Source organism: Calidris pugnax, unplaced genomic scaffold, assembly GCF_001431845.1.
Source record: "Calidris pugnax isolate Ruff unplaced genomic scaffold, ASM143184v1 scaffold77, whole genome shotgun sequence".
NCBI classification, from domain to species: domain Eukaryota; kingdom Metazoa; phylum Chordata; class Aves; order Charadriiformes; family Scolopacidae; genus Calidris; species Calidris pugnax.
This window is the reverse complement of record NW_015090788.1, coordinates 208,002-221,293: the sequence shown is the minus strand read 5'-3', so window position 1 is coordinate 221,293 and position 13,292 is coordinate 208,002. Positions and strand designations below refer to the sequence as shown.

At 53.3% G+C, this 13,292-nt stretch overlaps 1 protein-coding gene across 1 annotated transcript in view; it reads left to right on the top strand.

Moving 5' to 3' along the window:
- Window positions 1–3,256: 3,256 nt before the first annotated feature.
- CAPN1 (calpain 1, (mu/I) large subunit) overlaps window positions 3,257–13,292 on the top strand; it is a gene marked incomplete at its 3' end in the record, with an annotated part of 12,569 nt that continues 2,533 nt past the window's right edge. The window contains exons 1-15 of the mRNA XM_014966561.1: window positions 3,257–3,537; window positions 5,883–5,952; window positions 6,206–6,324; window positions 7,910–8,043; window positions 8,139–8,307; window positions 8,423–8,506; window positions 8,584–8,669; window positions 8,755–8,829; window positions 8,927–9,087; window positions 9,196–9,374; window positions 10,198–10,209; window positions 10,322–10,533; window positions 10,640–10,679; window positions 10,757–10,822; window positions 11,034–11,099. Coding sequence (XP_014822047.1) covers window positions 3,274–3,537; window positions 5,883–5,952; window positions 6,206–6,324; window positions 7,910–8,043; window positions 8,139–8,307; window positions 8,423–8,506; window positions 8,584–8,669; window positions 8,755–8,829; window positions 8,927–9,087; window positions 9,196–9,374; window positions 10,198–10,209; window positions 10,322–10,533; window positions 10,640–10,679; window positions 10,757–10,822; window positions 11,034–11,099 — 1,737 coding nt within the window. The remainder of the gene's footprint in view (window positions 3,538–5,882; window positions 5,953–6,205; window positions 6,325–7,909; window positions 8,044–8,138; window positions 8,308–8,422; window positions 8,507–8,583; window positions 8,670–8,754; window positions 8,830–8,926; window positions 9,088–9,195; window positions 9,375–10,197; window positions 10,210–10,321; window positions 10,534–10,639; window positions 10,680–10,756; window positions 10,823–11,033; window positions 11,100–13,292) is intronic.

The following is a 13,292-nucleotide window of genomic DNA, read 5'->3' as shown; positions in this document are numbered from 1 at the left end:
CCACTCTCTTTAGGGGGGGCACAGGGAAGTGGAGGGGCCCCCGGGGGCACAGGAGAGTTGTGGGGGGGGACACCTCGTTAGTGGGGAAATTCATTAGTGGGAACTTCGTTAACGGGGAAACTCGTTAACGAGAACTTCGTTAACGGGGAGGGGGGGCCCTGTGAGCGAGGCCTCCACCCTGCCCCAAAAACCTGCTCTCGGGGAGGGGGGGTGTCACAGGGGGGGGTTAGAGCCTTCCCCTCCTGCCCCCAGCCCTCATTTTGGGGACAATTTGGGCTTTTTTGGGGCATAATCCCCACTTTTAGGGTGTCTCTGACCCCCCCCAGGGCAGCACCGGCCTTTGGGGTGGGGGGAACCCCCCCTGTTGGGCCACATTCCGGGGGGGGGACACACTGCTGTTGGTGTCACCTTTCTGTCACTCCCTCTGCAGCCCCAATTAGTGCTTAATTAAGCTCCCCAACGCTTAATTAAGATTCCCTTTTGCTTAATTAAGGCCCTGACGAGTCAGGGCCCGGCGGGCAGCGCTCGGGGCTGTGCTCTTGGGGAGCGGCCGTGACACACGCTGGAAACTGGTGGGACCTGTTTTGGGGCCGTTTCCCCTCGTTTCCTCAACGTTTGGGGCTGCCCCGGCGCCCCGTAAATTGTCATTTATTTGTTTTTGTTAATTACCACGAGGCCGTTTTGGGGTTAAATCCAACTATTTTGGGCCCACTCGGGTTACAGCTGTCACACGGCTGCCAAAGGCGGTGGTGAGAGCTTCCCCGCCCCCTAAATTCCCTCTTTTCACCCCAAAACAGGGACATGCTCAGGTCACCGAAATCACCCCAATCGTCCCCGACCCTGCGTAACCCAGACAGGACCATATTTTGGGGGAGTTTTGGGTTTTTTTAGCATTTTCCCCCAAAATTAAGATCTCCGCGGGATCAGTATGGGTGGGGATAATCATAAAACCCAAATGTGGGGCTTTTTGGGGCAAAATCCTTTATTTTCTCTCACGCCTCTCTCACCTAAAGCAGACCCCAAACCCCTCAAAACCCCCCAGATCTCCCAAAATCCTCTAACCCCCCCCAAAATCCCCACTGTTGCCCAATTTCCCCCGTTTTCTCCTCAAAATGCCCAACTGCCCCCATTTTTTTCTCATATTGCCCCATTTCCCCCGTTTTCTTTTCACTAATTGCCCGATTTGCCCCGGTTTTGCCCCATTTCCCCTGTTTTCTCCTCGAATTGCCCCGATTCCCCTCGTTTTCTATCTCTAATTGCCCCATTTCCCCCATTTTTGCCCAATTCCTGGTGTTTTCCCCCCAGATGGAGGCACTGGTGGTGCCGGTGTCTGTATCGGTGGTGTCAGCACAGGTTTCTTTTCTCTAATTACCCCATTTCCCCCGTTTTCTCTCTCCAGTTGCCTCATTTCCCCCTTTTTTGCCCCATTTCCCCCATTTTCTCCTGGAATTGCCTGATGTCCCCGATTTTTGCCCAATTCCCCGTGTTTTCCCCCCAGATGGAGGCGCCGGTGGGGCCGGTGTCTGTATCGGTGGTGTCAGCACAGGTTTCTTTTCTCTAATTACCCCATTTCCCCCGTTTTCTCTCTCCAGTTGCCTCATTTCCCCCTTTTTTGCCCCATTTCCCCCATTTTCTCCTGGAATTGCCTGATGTCCCCGATTTTTGCCCAATTCCCCGTGTTTTCCCCCCAGATGGAGGCGCCGGTGGTGCTGGTGTCTGTATCGGTGGTGTCAGCACTGGTTTCTTTTCTCTAATCACCCCATTTCCCCCCTTTTACTCTTCTCCAATGGCCCCATTTCCCCTATTTTTTGCCCCATTTCCCCCATTTTCACCCAATTTCCTCCATTTTCTCCTGGAATTGCCCCATTTCACCTATTTTTTTGCCCAATTCCCTGTGTTTTCCCCCCAGATGGAGGCGCCGGTGGTGCCGGTGTTCTGCTCGGGGGTGTCGGCGCAGGTTTCTCTCTCCAATTGCCCCATTTCCCCCTTTTTTTGTCCTATTTCCCCCATTTTCTCTCTCCAATTGCCCCATTTTCCCCATTTTCTCTCTCCAGTTGCCCCATTTCCTTGTGTTTTCCTTCTGGAATCGCCCGATCTCCCCAATTTTCACCCCATTCCCTGCATTTCCCCCCAGATGGAGGCGCCAGTGGTGCCGGTGTCTGTATCAGGGGGGTCAGCGCTGGTTTCTTTTCTCCAATTACCCCATTTCCCCCATTTTCTCTCTCCAGTTGCCTCATTTCCCCTTTTTTTGCCCCATTTCCTTGTGTTTTTCTCCCGGAATCGCCCAATTTCCCCAATTTTTGCCCAATTCCCTGTGTTTTCCCCCCAGATGGAGGCGCCGGTGGTGCCGGTATCTGTATCAGTGGTGTTGACACAGGTTTCTTTTCTCTAATTACCCCATTTCCCCCATTTTCTCTCTCCAATTGCCCCATTTCCCCCCTTTTACTCTCTCTAGTTGCCCCATTTCCTTGTGTCTTTCTCCCGGAATCACCCGATCTCCCCGATTTTCACCCCATTCCCTGTGTTTCCCCCCAGATGGAGGCGCTGGTGGTGCTGGTCTCTGTATCAGGGGGTTGACACACATTTCTCTCTCCAATTACCCCGTTTCCCCCCTTTTACTCTCTCCAATTGCCCCATTTCCCCTTTTTTTGCCCCATTTCCTTGTGTCTTTCTCCCAGAATCACCTGATCTCCCCAATTTTCACCCCATTCCCTGCGTTTCCCCCCAGATGGAGGCGCCGGTGGTGCCGGTGTTCTGCACGGGGGTGTCAGCACAGGTTTCTCTCTCCAGTTGCCCCATTTCCCCTTTTTTTGCCCCATTTCCCCCATTTTCTCCTGGAATCACCCAATCTCCCCGATTTTCACCCCATTCCCGGTGTTTTCCCCCCAGATGGAGGCGCCGGTGGTGCCGGTGTTCTGCACGGGGGTGTCAGCACAGGTTTCTCTCTCCAGTTGCCCCATTTCCCCCTTTTTTGCCCCATTTCCCCCATTTTCCCTCCCCAATTGCCCCATTTCCTTGTGTTTTTCTCCCAGAATCACCCGATCTCCCCGATTTTCACCCCATTCCCGGTGTTTCCCCCCAGATGGAGGCGCTGGTGGTGCCGGTGTCTGTACCAAGGGTTCAGTGCAGGTTTCTCTTCTCCAGTTGCCCCATTTCCCCCATTTTCTCTCTCCAGTTGCCTCATTTCCCCTTTTTTTGCCCCATTTCCCCCATTGTCTCCCGTAATCGCCCTATTTCCCTGATTTTCACCCCATTCCCGGTGTTTCCCCCCAGATGGAGGCGCCGGTGGTGCCGGTGTTCTGCACGGGGGTGTCGGCGCAGGTGCAGCGGCAGCGGGCCAAGGCGCAGGGGCTGGGGCAGCACGCGCAGGCGCTGCGGTACCTGGGGCAGGATTTCGGGCGGCTGCAGGAGGAATGCCGACGCTCCGGAGCCCTCTTCCGCGATCCCGCCTTCCCGCCGGCTCCCGCCTCCCTCGGCTTCCGCGAGCTGGGGCCCGGCACCGCCAAGACCCACGGCGTCCAGTGGAAGAGGCCCACGGTGAGGCTAATTAACGGGAGGGGTGCTAATTAGTCACGCTCCCCCCCACAATGCCAACCTCCCTGGAACTGCTGCTCGGCGGCGCCGCAAACCCCCTCCCGCTGCAGCAGCTCCCAGGGGAAAAATCACACAGATCCCAATTTGGGTGGGGGGTTTTTTTGGGGAGGGTTGGTGGGTTTTGGTGGGTTTTGATGAGTTTTAGTGGATTTGACTGGGTTTTGCGGCATTTGGGGTGGGTTTGGGGAGATTTTGCTGGATTAGGATGGATATCAGTGGGTTTTGGTGGAGTTGCAGCGGGTTTTTGGTTGACGTTGGTAGATTTGGGTGGATTTTGGTGCGTTCTGGGTGGGTTTTGCTGGGTTTCAGTGGGGTTGGGTGGATTTTGGTGGATTTGGATGGATACTGGTGGGTTTCGGTGGTTTTGGAGTGGGGTTGGGTGGATTTTGGTGGATTTAGATGGATGTTGGTGCATTTCGGTGAGTTTCAGTGGATTTTGCTGGGTTTCGATGGATTTTGGTGGATTTCAGTAGGTTTCAGTGGATTTGTGGTGGATTTCAGTGGTTTTCGGTGCATTTGAGTGGGTTTTGGTGGATTTGGATGGATTTTGGTGAATTCATAGAGAATAGAATACAATTCAGTTGGGTTTGGGTGGATTTGGTTGGGTTTCGGTGGATTTCAGGATGTTTCAGTGGATTTGGGGTGGATTCAAGTGGGTTTTGGCAGATTTTGGTGAGTTTTGGCTGATTTTGGTGAGTTTTGGTGGGTTTCAGTGGATTCAAGTGGGTTTTGGGTGGATTTTGGTGGGTTTTGGTGGGTTTCAGTGGATTTGGGTGGGTTTTGGTTGGATTTTGGTGGGTTTTGGTGGGTTTCAGTGTATTTGGGTGGGTTTTGGTTGGATTTTGGGGGGGTTTAGTGGATTTGACTGGGTTTTGCGGGATTTGGGGTGGGTTTGGGGAGATTTTGCTGGATTGGGATGGATATGGGTGGGTTTCGGTGGGGTTGGAGCGGGTTTTTGGTTGATGTTGGTGGATTTGGATGGGTTTTGCTGCATTTTCGTAACTTTCGGTGCATTCTGGGTGGGTTTTGTTGGGTTTCGGTGGGTTTTGGGTGGATTTTGGTGGATTTGGATGGATTCTGGTGGGTTTCGGTGGAATTGGGGTGGGGTTGGGTCAATTTTGGTGGATTTGGATGGATTTTGGTGCATTTCAGTGAGTTTCAGTGGATTTTGGATGCATTTTCCTGGGTTTTGGTGGGTTTTGCTGGATTTGGGGTGGATTTTGCTGGATTTGCTTGGATTTTGGTGGATTTCAGTAGGTTTCAGTGGATTTGGGGTGGGTTTCGCTGGATTTGTGTGGGGTTTGGTGCATTTGGATGGATTTTGGTGGATTCATAGAGAACAGAATTCGGTTGGGTTTTGGTGGATTTCAGGATGTTTCAGTGGATTTGGGGTGGATTCAAGTGGGTTTTGGCAGATTTTGGTGAGTTTTGGCAGATTTTGGTGAGTTTTGGTGGGTTTCAGTGGATTTGGATGGGTTTTGGGTGGGTTTTGGTGGGTTTCAGTGTATTTGGGTGGGTTTTGGTTGGATTTTGGTGGGGTTTGGTGGGTTTCAGTGGATTTGGATGGGTTTTGGGTGGGTTTGGGTGGGTTTCAGTGTATTTGGGTGGGTTTTGGTTGGATTTTGGTGGGGTTTGGTGGGTTTCAGTGGATTTGGATGGGTTTTGGGTGGATTTGGGTGGGTTTCAGTGTATTTGGGTGGGTTTTGGTTGGATTTTGGTGGGGTTTGGTGGGTTTCAGTGGATTTGGATGGGTTTTGGGTGGATTTGGGTGGGTTTCAGTGTATTTGGGTGGGTTTTGGTTGGATTTTGGTGGGGTTTGGTGGGTTTCAGTGGATTTGGATGGGTTTTGGGTGGATTTGGGTGGGTTTCAGTGTATTTGGGTGGGTTTTGGTTGGATTTTGGTGGGGTTTGGTGGGTTTCAGTGGATTTGGATGGGTTTTGGGTGGATTTGGGTGGGTTTCAGTGTATTTGGGTGGGTTTTGGTTGGATTTTGGTGGGGTTTGGTGGGTTTCAGTGGATTTGGATGAGTTTTGGGTGGATTTGGGTAGGTTTCAGTGTATTTGGGTGGGTTTTGGTTGGATTTTGGTGGGTTTGGGTGGGTGTCAGTGGATTTGGATGGGTTTTGGGTGGATTTTGGTGGGTTTCAGTGTATTTGGGTGGGTTTTGGTTGGATTTTGCTGGGATTTTGGTTGGATTTCAGTGTATTTGGGTGGATTTGGGTGGGTTTGGGTGAATTTTGCCCGATTTGGGTGTATTTTGGTGACAGAATTGGGGGTGTTTCCCCGCAGGAGCTGTGTCGGAACCCGCAGTTCATCGTGGACGGGGCCACGCGCACCGACATCTGCCAGGGAGCGCTGGGTAGGGACCGGGGCCGCGCCTCCCTTTTCCCAATTTTCCCAATTTTCCCTTTTTTTACCTTAAATCCGAGCTCCTCGGGGGTGGGTTGTGCCCAGTCGTGGCTCGTTTCCCGGTGACACCTTCGTACCTCGTGGCAGAACCGGCCGTGGTGTCCCCCTAAACGCTGTCAGAGTGGAAAAAATATATATAGGTGGTGAGTGAGCGGAAAATGGCCTTTTTTACCCCAAAACTGAGGCGTGGTGGTGCCCCGCAGGTGACTGCTGGCTGCTGGCGGCCATCGCCTCCCTCACGCTCAACGAGAGCCTCCTCCACCGCGTGGTGCCGCACGGGCAGAGCTTCCAGCACGGCTACGCCGGCATCTTCCACTTCCAGGTCAGGCACCACACACTCACACTCACACTCACACACACTCACACTCACACTCACACTTTTGGGGGGCTCCTCCTCCATTTCGGGGCTCCCCTCCACCATTTTGAGAGGGTCCCTCCACATTTTGGGGCTCCTTTCCACCATTTTGTGGGTCCTCTTCCTCCTCCTCCTCCTCTTCCTCTTCCTCCTCCTCTTCCTATTCTTTCCTTCTCTTCCTCCTCTTCTTCCTCCTCCTCCTCCTTCTCTTTCTCTTCCTCCACCTCCTCTTCCTCCTCCTCTTCTGTCTCCTCTTCCTCCTCCACCTCATCTTCCTCCTCCTTTTCCTTCCCTTCCTCCTCTTCCTTCTCCTCTTCTTCTTCCTCCTCCTTTTCCTTCCTCCTCCACCTCCTCTTCCTCCTCCACCTCCTCTTCCTCCTCCTCTTCCTTCCCCTCCTCCTCTTCCTTCTCCTTCTTTTCTTCTTCCTCCTCCTCCTCCTTCTCTTTCTCTTCCTCCACCTCCTCTTCCTCCTCCTCTTCTGTCTCCTCTTCCTCCTCCACCTCCTTTTCCTCTTTCCTCCTCTTCCTCCTCCACCTCTTCCGTCTCCTCTTCCTCCTCCACCTCCTCCTCCTCCTCTTCCTTCTCCTTCTCTTCTTTTCCTTCCTCTTCCTCCTCCTCCTCCTTCTCCTCTTCCTCCTTCTTCTCCTCTTCCTCTTCCTCTTCCTTCTCCTTCTCTTCTTCCTCCTCCTCTTTCCTCCTCTTCCTCCTTCTATTTCGCCTCCTCTTCTTTCCTCCTTTTCCTCCTCCCCCTCCTCTTCCTCCTCTTTCTCCTTCTCTTCTTCTTCTTCCTCCTCCTCCTCTTTCCTCCTCCTCCTCTTCCTGTTCCTCCTCCTCCTCTTCCATCTCCTCTTCTTTCCCCTCCTCTTCGTTCTCCTTCTCTTCTTCTTCCTCCTCTTCCTCTTTTCTCCTCTTCCTCCTCCTTCTCCTCTTCCTCTTCCTTCTCTTTCCTCCTCTTCCTCCTCCTCCTCTTTCCTCCTCTTCCTCCTTCTATTTCGCCTCCTCTTCTTTCCTCCTTTTCCTCCTCCCCCTCCTCTTCCTCCTCTTTCTCCTTCTCTTCTTCTTCTTCCTCCTCTTCCTCCTCCTCCTCCTCCTATTTCTCCTCCTCTTCTTTCCTCCTTTTCCTCTTCTTCCTTCCCCTCTTCCTTCTTGTCCTCCTCTTCCTCCTCCTCCTCTTTCCTCCTATTTCTCCACCTCCCCCTCCTCCTCCTCTTCCTTCTCTTCCTCCTCTTCCTCCTCCTCCTCTTCCTGTTCCTCCTCCTCCTCTTCCATCTCCTCTTCTTTCCCCTCCTCTTCGTTCTCCTTCTCTTCTTCTTCCTCCTCTTCCTCTTTTCTCCTCTTCCTCCTCCTTCTCCTCTTCCTCTTCCTTCTCTTTCCTCCTCTTCCTCCTCCTCCTCCTCCTATTTCTCCTCCTCTTCTTTCCTCCTTTTCCTCTTCTTCCTTCCCCTCTTCCTTCTTGTCCTCCTCTTCCTCCTCCTCCTCTTTCCTCCTATTTCTCCACCTCCCCCTCCTCCTCCTCTTCCTTCTCTTCCTCCTCTTCCTCCTCCTCCTCAGATCTGGCAGTTCGGGGAGTGGCTGGACGTGGTGGTGGACGACTACCTGCCCACCAAAGACGGCAAACTCCTCTTCGTCCACTCGGCCGAGGGCAGCGAGTTCTGGAGCGCCCTCCTGGAGAAAGCCTACGCCAAGTACGTCCTCATCCCCATCCCTCCTTCCTTCCTCCTCTTCGTTTCATTTTTTTGGGGCCAAACAGCCCCAAAACGGGTGCGTGGCGCTTCCGCAGGGTGAACGGGTGCTACGAGGCGCTCTCGGGGGGCAGCACCTCGGAGGGCTTCGAGGATTTCACCGGCGGCGTCACCGAGTGGTACGACCTGCGCAAGCCCCCGCCCGATCTCTACCAAATCATCCTCAAGGCGCTGGAGCGCGGCTCCCTCCTCGGCTGCTCCATCGACGTGAGCAAAACCACCAATTTTTTCTTTTTTTGGGGGTTAAAAAATGAACATTTTGGGGGCTGCTGTGGCGGAGAAGGTCGTTACAGGCGGCCACCCCCACCTCGTTTCCTCACAGATAACGAGCGCCTTCGACATGGAGGCGGTGACCTTCAAGAAGCTGGTGAAGGGACACGCCTACTCGGTGACGGGGGCCAAGCAGGTGAGGGGATGGCACCATTTTTTGGGGTAAAAACAGGCGGTTTTGGGGTCCTCAAGCCCTGATGGTGCCTTTGGCAGATCAACTACCGCGGGCAATCCCTGGGCCTGATCCGAATGCGCAACCCCTGGGGGGAAGTGGAGTGGACGGGACCCTGGAGTGACAGGTGAGGGGCTGCCACGGCAGAGGTGGGGGGGCTTCGTTAGCGTTAATTAACGAAGCAGGGGGTGAGAGCCGTTTGCCGCCCGCAGCTCGGCCGAGTGGAACGCGGTGGAGCCGGCGCTGAGGCAGCAGCTGGTGGTGAAGATGGAGGACGGGGAATTTTGGTAAGTCAGGAAAGAAGATACCGGGGGGAAAAGAAGAGAAACTTCCTTTCCTGAATTTTCCCCTTTTTTTGGTTTTTTGGGTTTTTTGTGCTTCCAGGATGTCCTTCCGGGATTTCCTCCGGGAATTCACCCGCCTGGAGATCTGCAACCTCACCCCGGACGCTCTCCAATCCCGAAAATTCCGCAAGTGGAACACACAACTCTACGACGGGACGTGGCGGCGCGGCAGCACGGCCGGCGGCTGCCGTAACTACCCCGGTGGGCACCACCCAGGGGGCTTCCACCCTCCAAAAAAACCAAAAACCTGGTGGTTTCGACACAGATTTGAACCTATTCTTGCTTCTTTTTGTTGTTTTTTTTTTCCAGCCACTTTCTGGATCAACCCCCAGTTCAAGATCCAGCTGGAGGAGGTGGATGACGACGGGGATGAATTCGGCGGGAGGGAGCCCGGCTGTAGCTTCCTGCTGGCGTTGATGCAGAAGGACCGGCGCCGCGAGCGCCGCTACGGCAAGGACATGGAGACCATCGGGTTCGCTGTCTACGAGGTACCGGCGTCACCCAACGTCACCCGGTGTCACCCAACATCACCCGGTGTCACCCAACGTCACCCGGTGTCACCCAATGTCACCCAGTGTCACCCGGTGTCACCCAACATCACTTGGTGTCAGCTAACATCACTTGGTGTCACCCAGTGTCACCCAACATCACTTGGTGTCACCCAATGTCACTTGGTGCCACCCAACGTCACCCGGTGTCACCCAATGTCACCCAGTGTCACCTGGTGTCACCCAACATCACCTGGTGTCACCCAATGTCACCCGGTGTCACCTGGTGTCACCCAACGTCACCTGGTGTCACCCAACATCACTTGGTGTCACCCAATGTCACCCGGTGTCACCTGGTGTCACCCAACATCACCTGGTGTCACCCAACATCACCCATTGTCACCTGGTGTCCCCCAACATCACCCGGTGTCACCCAACGTCACCTGGTGTCACCCAACATCACTTGGTGTCACCTGGTGTCACCCAACGTCACCTGGTGTCACCCAGTGTCACCTGGTGTCACCCAATTGGTGTCACCCAACATCACTTGGTGTCACCCAATGTCACCCAGTGTCACCTGGTGTCACCCAACATCACCCGGTGTCACCCAACATCACTTGGTGTCACCCAATGTCACCCAACATCACCTGGTGTCATCCAACATCACCTGGTGTCACCCAACATCACCCGGTGTCACCCAACATCACTTGGTGTCACCCAACGTCACCCGGTGTCACCTGGTGTCACCCAACATCACTTGATGTCACCCAATGTCACCCAACATCACCCACCATGGTGAGACCTTTCCTCTCTTCTCCTCCAGGTTCCTCCCGAGGTGGGTACGACGCGTCGGCGGTGCCGTAAGCAAGGAAAGGCTGTTGGGCGAGTGGTTTTTTTGGGGGTTTTTTGGGTTTTTTTGGGGTGTTTTGAACCCCGTTTTCCGGCAGCACGTGGGGAAGTCGGGCGTCCACCTGAAGAGGGATTTCTTCCTGGCCAACGCCTCGCGCGCCCGCTCCGAGCAGTTCATCAACCTGCGGGAGGTGAGCACCCGCTTCCGCCTCCCGCCCGGCGAGTACATCGTGGTGCCCTCCACCTTCGAGCCCAACAAGGAAGGGGACTTCGTTCTCCGCGTCTTCTCCGAGAAAAAAGCCGGCACCGAGTAAGTGCCGCTCCCTTCGTTAGGCGCTAACGAACCCCGGCGACTTCCCCCCGAGGTGAAAACTCTCCTTTTCTTTTTCTTTCTTTCTTTTCTTTCCCCTCCGCAGGGAAATGGATGACAAGATCCAAGCCACGCTCCCGGATGAGGTGAGGGGGACGGGCGATGCTGGAGGGTGCCCAGACTTCACCTTTTGACCAAAATTGGTTGTTTTTTTCCCCCTCAGAAAGTGCTCTCCGAAAGCCAAATCGATGAGAACTTCAAGCAGCTCTTCAAGCAGCTGGCGGGGGCGGTGAGTGTGTGTGTGAGTGTGTGAGTGTGTGTGTGAGACTATGTGTGTGTGACTCCTTTTCTTTTTCTTTCTTTCTTTTCTTTCCCCTCCGCAGGGAAATGGATGACAAGATCCAAGCCACGCTCCCGGATGAGGTGAGGGGGACGGGCGATGCTGGAGGGTGCCCAGACTTCACCTTTTGACCAAAATTGGTTGTTTTTTTCCCCCTCAGAAAGTGCTCTCCGAAAGCCAAATCGATGAGAACTTCAAGCAGCTCTTCAAGCAGCTGGCGGGGGCGGTGAGTGTGTGTGTGAGTGTGTGAGTGTGTGTGTGAGACTATGTGTGTGTGACTCTGTGTGTGTGTGTGAGTGTGTGTGTTGTGTGAGAGTGTGTCTGTGTGTGTGTGTGTGTTGTGTGTGTTTGTGTGTGTCTGTGTGAGAGAGTGTGAGTGTGTGTGTGAGTGTGTGTGTTGTGTGTGTTTGTGAGTGTGTGTGTGTGTGTTGTGTGTGTTTGTGTGTGTCTGTGTGAGAGAGTGTGAGTGTGTGTGTGAGTGTGTGTGTTGTGTGTGTTTGTGTGTGTCTGTGTGAGAGAGTGTGAGTGTGTGTGTGAGTGTGTGTGTTGTGTGTGTTTGTGTGTGTCTGTGTGAGAGAGTGTGAGTGTGTGTGTGAGTGTGTGTGTTGTGTGTGTTTGTGTGTGTCTGTGTGAGAGAGTGTGAGTGTGTGTGTGAGTGTGTGTGTTGTGTGTGTTTGTGTGTGTCTGTGTGAGAGAGTGTGAGTGTGTGTGTGAGTGTGTGTGTTGTGTGTGTTTGTGTGTGTCTGTGTGAGAGAGTGTGAGTGTGTGTGTGAGTGTGTGTGTTGTGTGTGTTTGTGTGTGTCTGTGTGAGAGAGTGTGAGTGTGTGTGTGAGTGTGTGTGTTGTGTGTGTTTGTGTGTGTCAGTGTGAGTGTGTGTGAGTGTAAGACTGTGTGAGTGTGTGTGTGTGTGTGAGAGTGTGTGTGTGTGTGTTTGTGATAGTGTGTGTATGTGGGGGGGTGTGTGTGTGTGAGAGACTGTGTTGTGTGTGTGTGAGTGTGTGTGTGTGTGTGTTGTGTGTGTTTGTGTGTGTCTGTGAGAGAGTGTGAGTGTGTGTGTGTGACTGTGTGTGTGTGAGAGTGTGTGTGTGTGTTTGTGATAGTGTGTGTATGTGGGGGTGTGTGTGTGTGAGAGACTGTGTTGTGTGTGTGTGAGTGTGTGTGTTGTGTGAGAGTGTGTGTGTGTGTGTGAGAGACTGTGTTGTGTGTGTGTGTGTGAGTGTGTGTGTTGTGTGAGAATGTGTCTGTGTGTGAGTGTGTGTGTGTGAGTGTGTGTGTGTGAGTGTGTTGTGTGTGAGTGTTTGAGTGTGTGTGTGTGAGAGTGTGTGTGTGAGTGTCTGTGTGTCTCTGTGTGTGTGAGTGTGTGTGTTTGAGTGTGTGTGAGTGTGTGTGTTGTGTGAGAGTGTGTGTAAGAGTGTGTGTGAGAGTGTATGTGTGTGAGTGTGTGTGTTGTGTGTCAGTGTGTGTGTCAGTGTGAGTGTGTGTGAGTGTGAGACTGTGTGAGTGTGTGTGTGTGTGTGACTGTGTGTGTGAGAGTGTGTGTGTGTGTGTGTGATAGTGTGTGTATGTGGGGGGTGTGTGTGTGTGTGAGAGACTGTGTTGTGTGTGTGTGAGTGTGTGTGTGAGTGTGTGTGTGAGTGTGTGTGTGAGTGTGTGTGTGAGTGTGTGTGTGAGTGTGTGTGTGAGTGTGTGTGTGAGTGTGTGTGTGAGTGTGTGTGTGAGTGTGTGTGTGAGTGTGTGTGTGAGTGTGTGTGTGAGTGTGTGTGTGAGTGTGTGTGTGAGTGTGTGTGTGAGTGTGTGTGTGAGTGTGTGTGTGAGTGTGTGTGTGAGTGTGTGTGTGAGTGTGTGTGTGAGTGTGTGTGTGAGTGTGTGTGTGAGTGTGTGTGTGAGTGTGTGTGTGAGTGTGTGTGTGAGTGTGTGTGTGAGTGTGTGTGTGAGTGTGTGTGTGAGTGTGTGTGTGAGTGTGTGTGTGAGTGTGTGTGTGAGTGTGTGTGTGAGTGTGTGTGTGAGTGTGTGTGTGAGTGTGTGTGTGAGTGTGTGTGTGAGTGTGTGTGTGAGTGTGAGACTGTGTGTGTGTGTGTGTGTGTGTCTGTGTGTGTGAGAGTGTGTGTGTGTGTGTGTGATAGTGTGTGTATGTGGGGGGGGTGTGTGTGTGTGAGAGACTGTGTTGTGTGTGTGTGAGTGTGTGAGTGTGTGAGCGTGTGTGAGATTGTGTGAGTGTGTGTGTGAGTGTGAGAGTGTGAGTGTTAGTGTGTGTGTGAGTGTGAGTGTTAGTGTGTGTGTGAGTCTGATAGTGTGTGTGTGTGAGTGTGTGTGTGTGTGAGTGTGTGTGTGTGTGAGTGTGTGTGTGACAGTGTCACCGACTGACCCCACCCCCCTCTCCTCCCCCAGGACATGGAGATCAGCGTCACGGAGCTCCAGA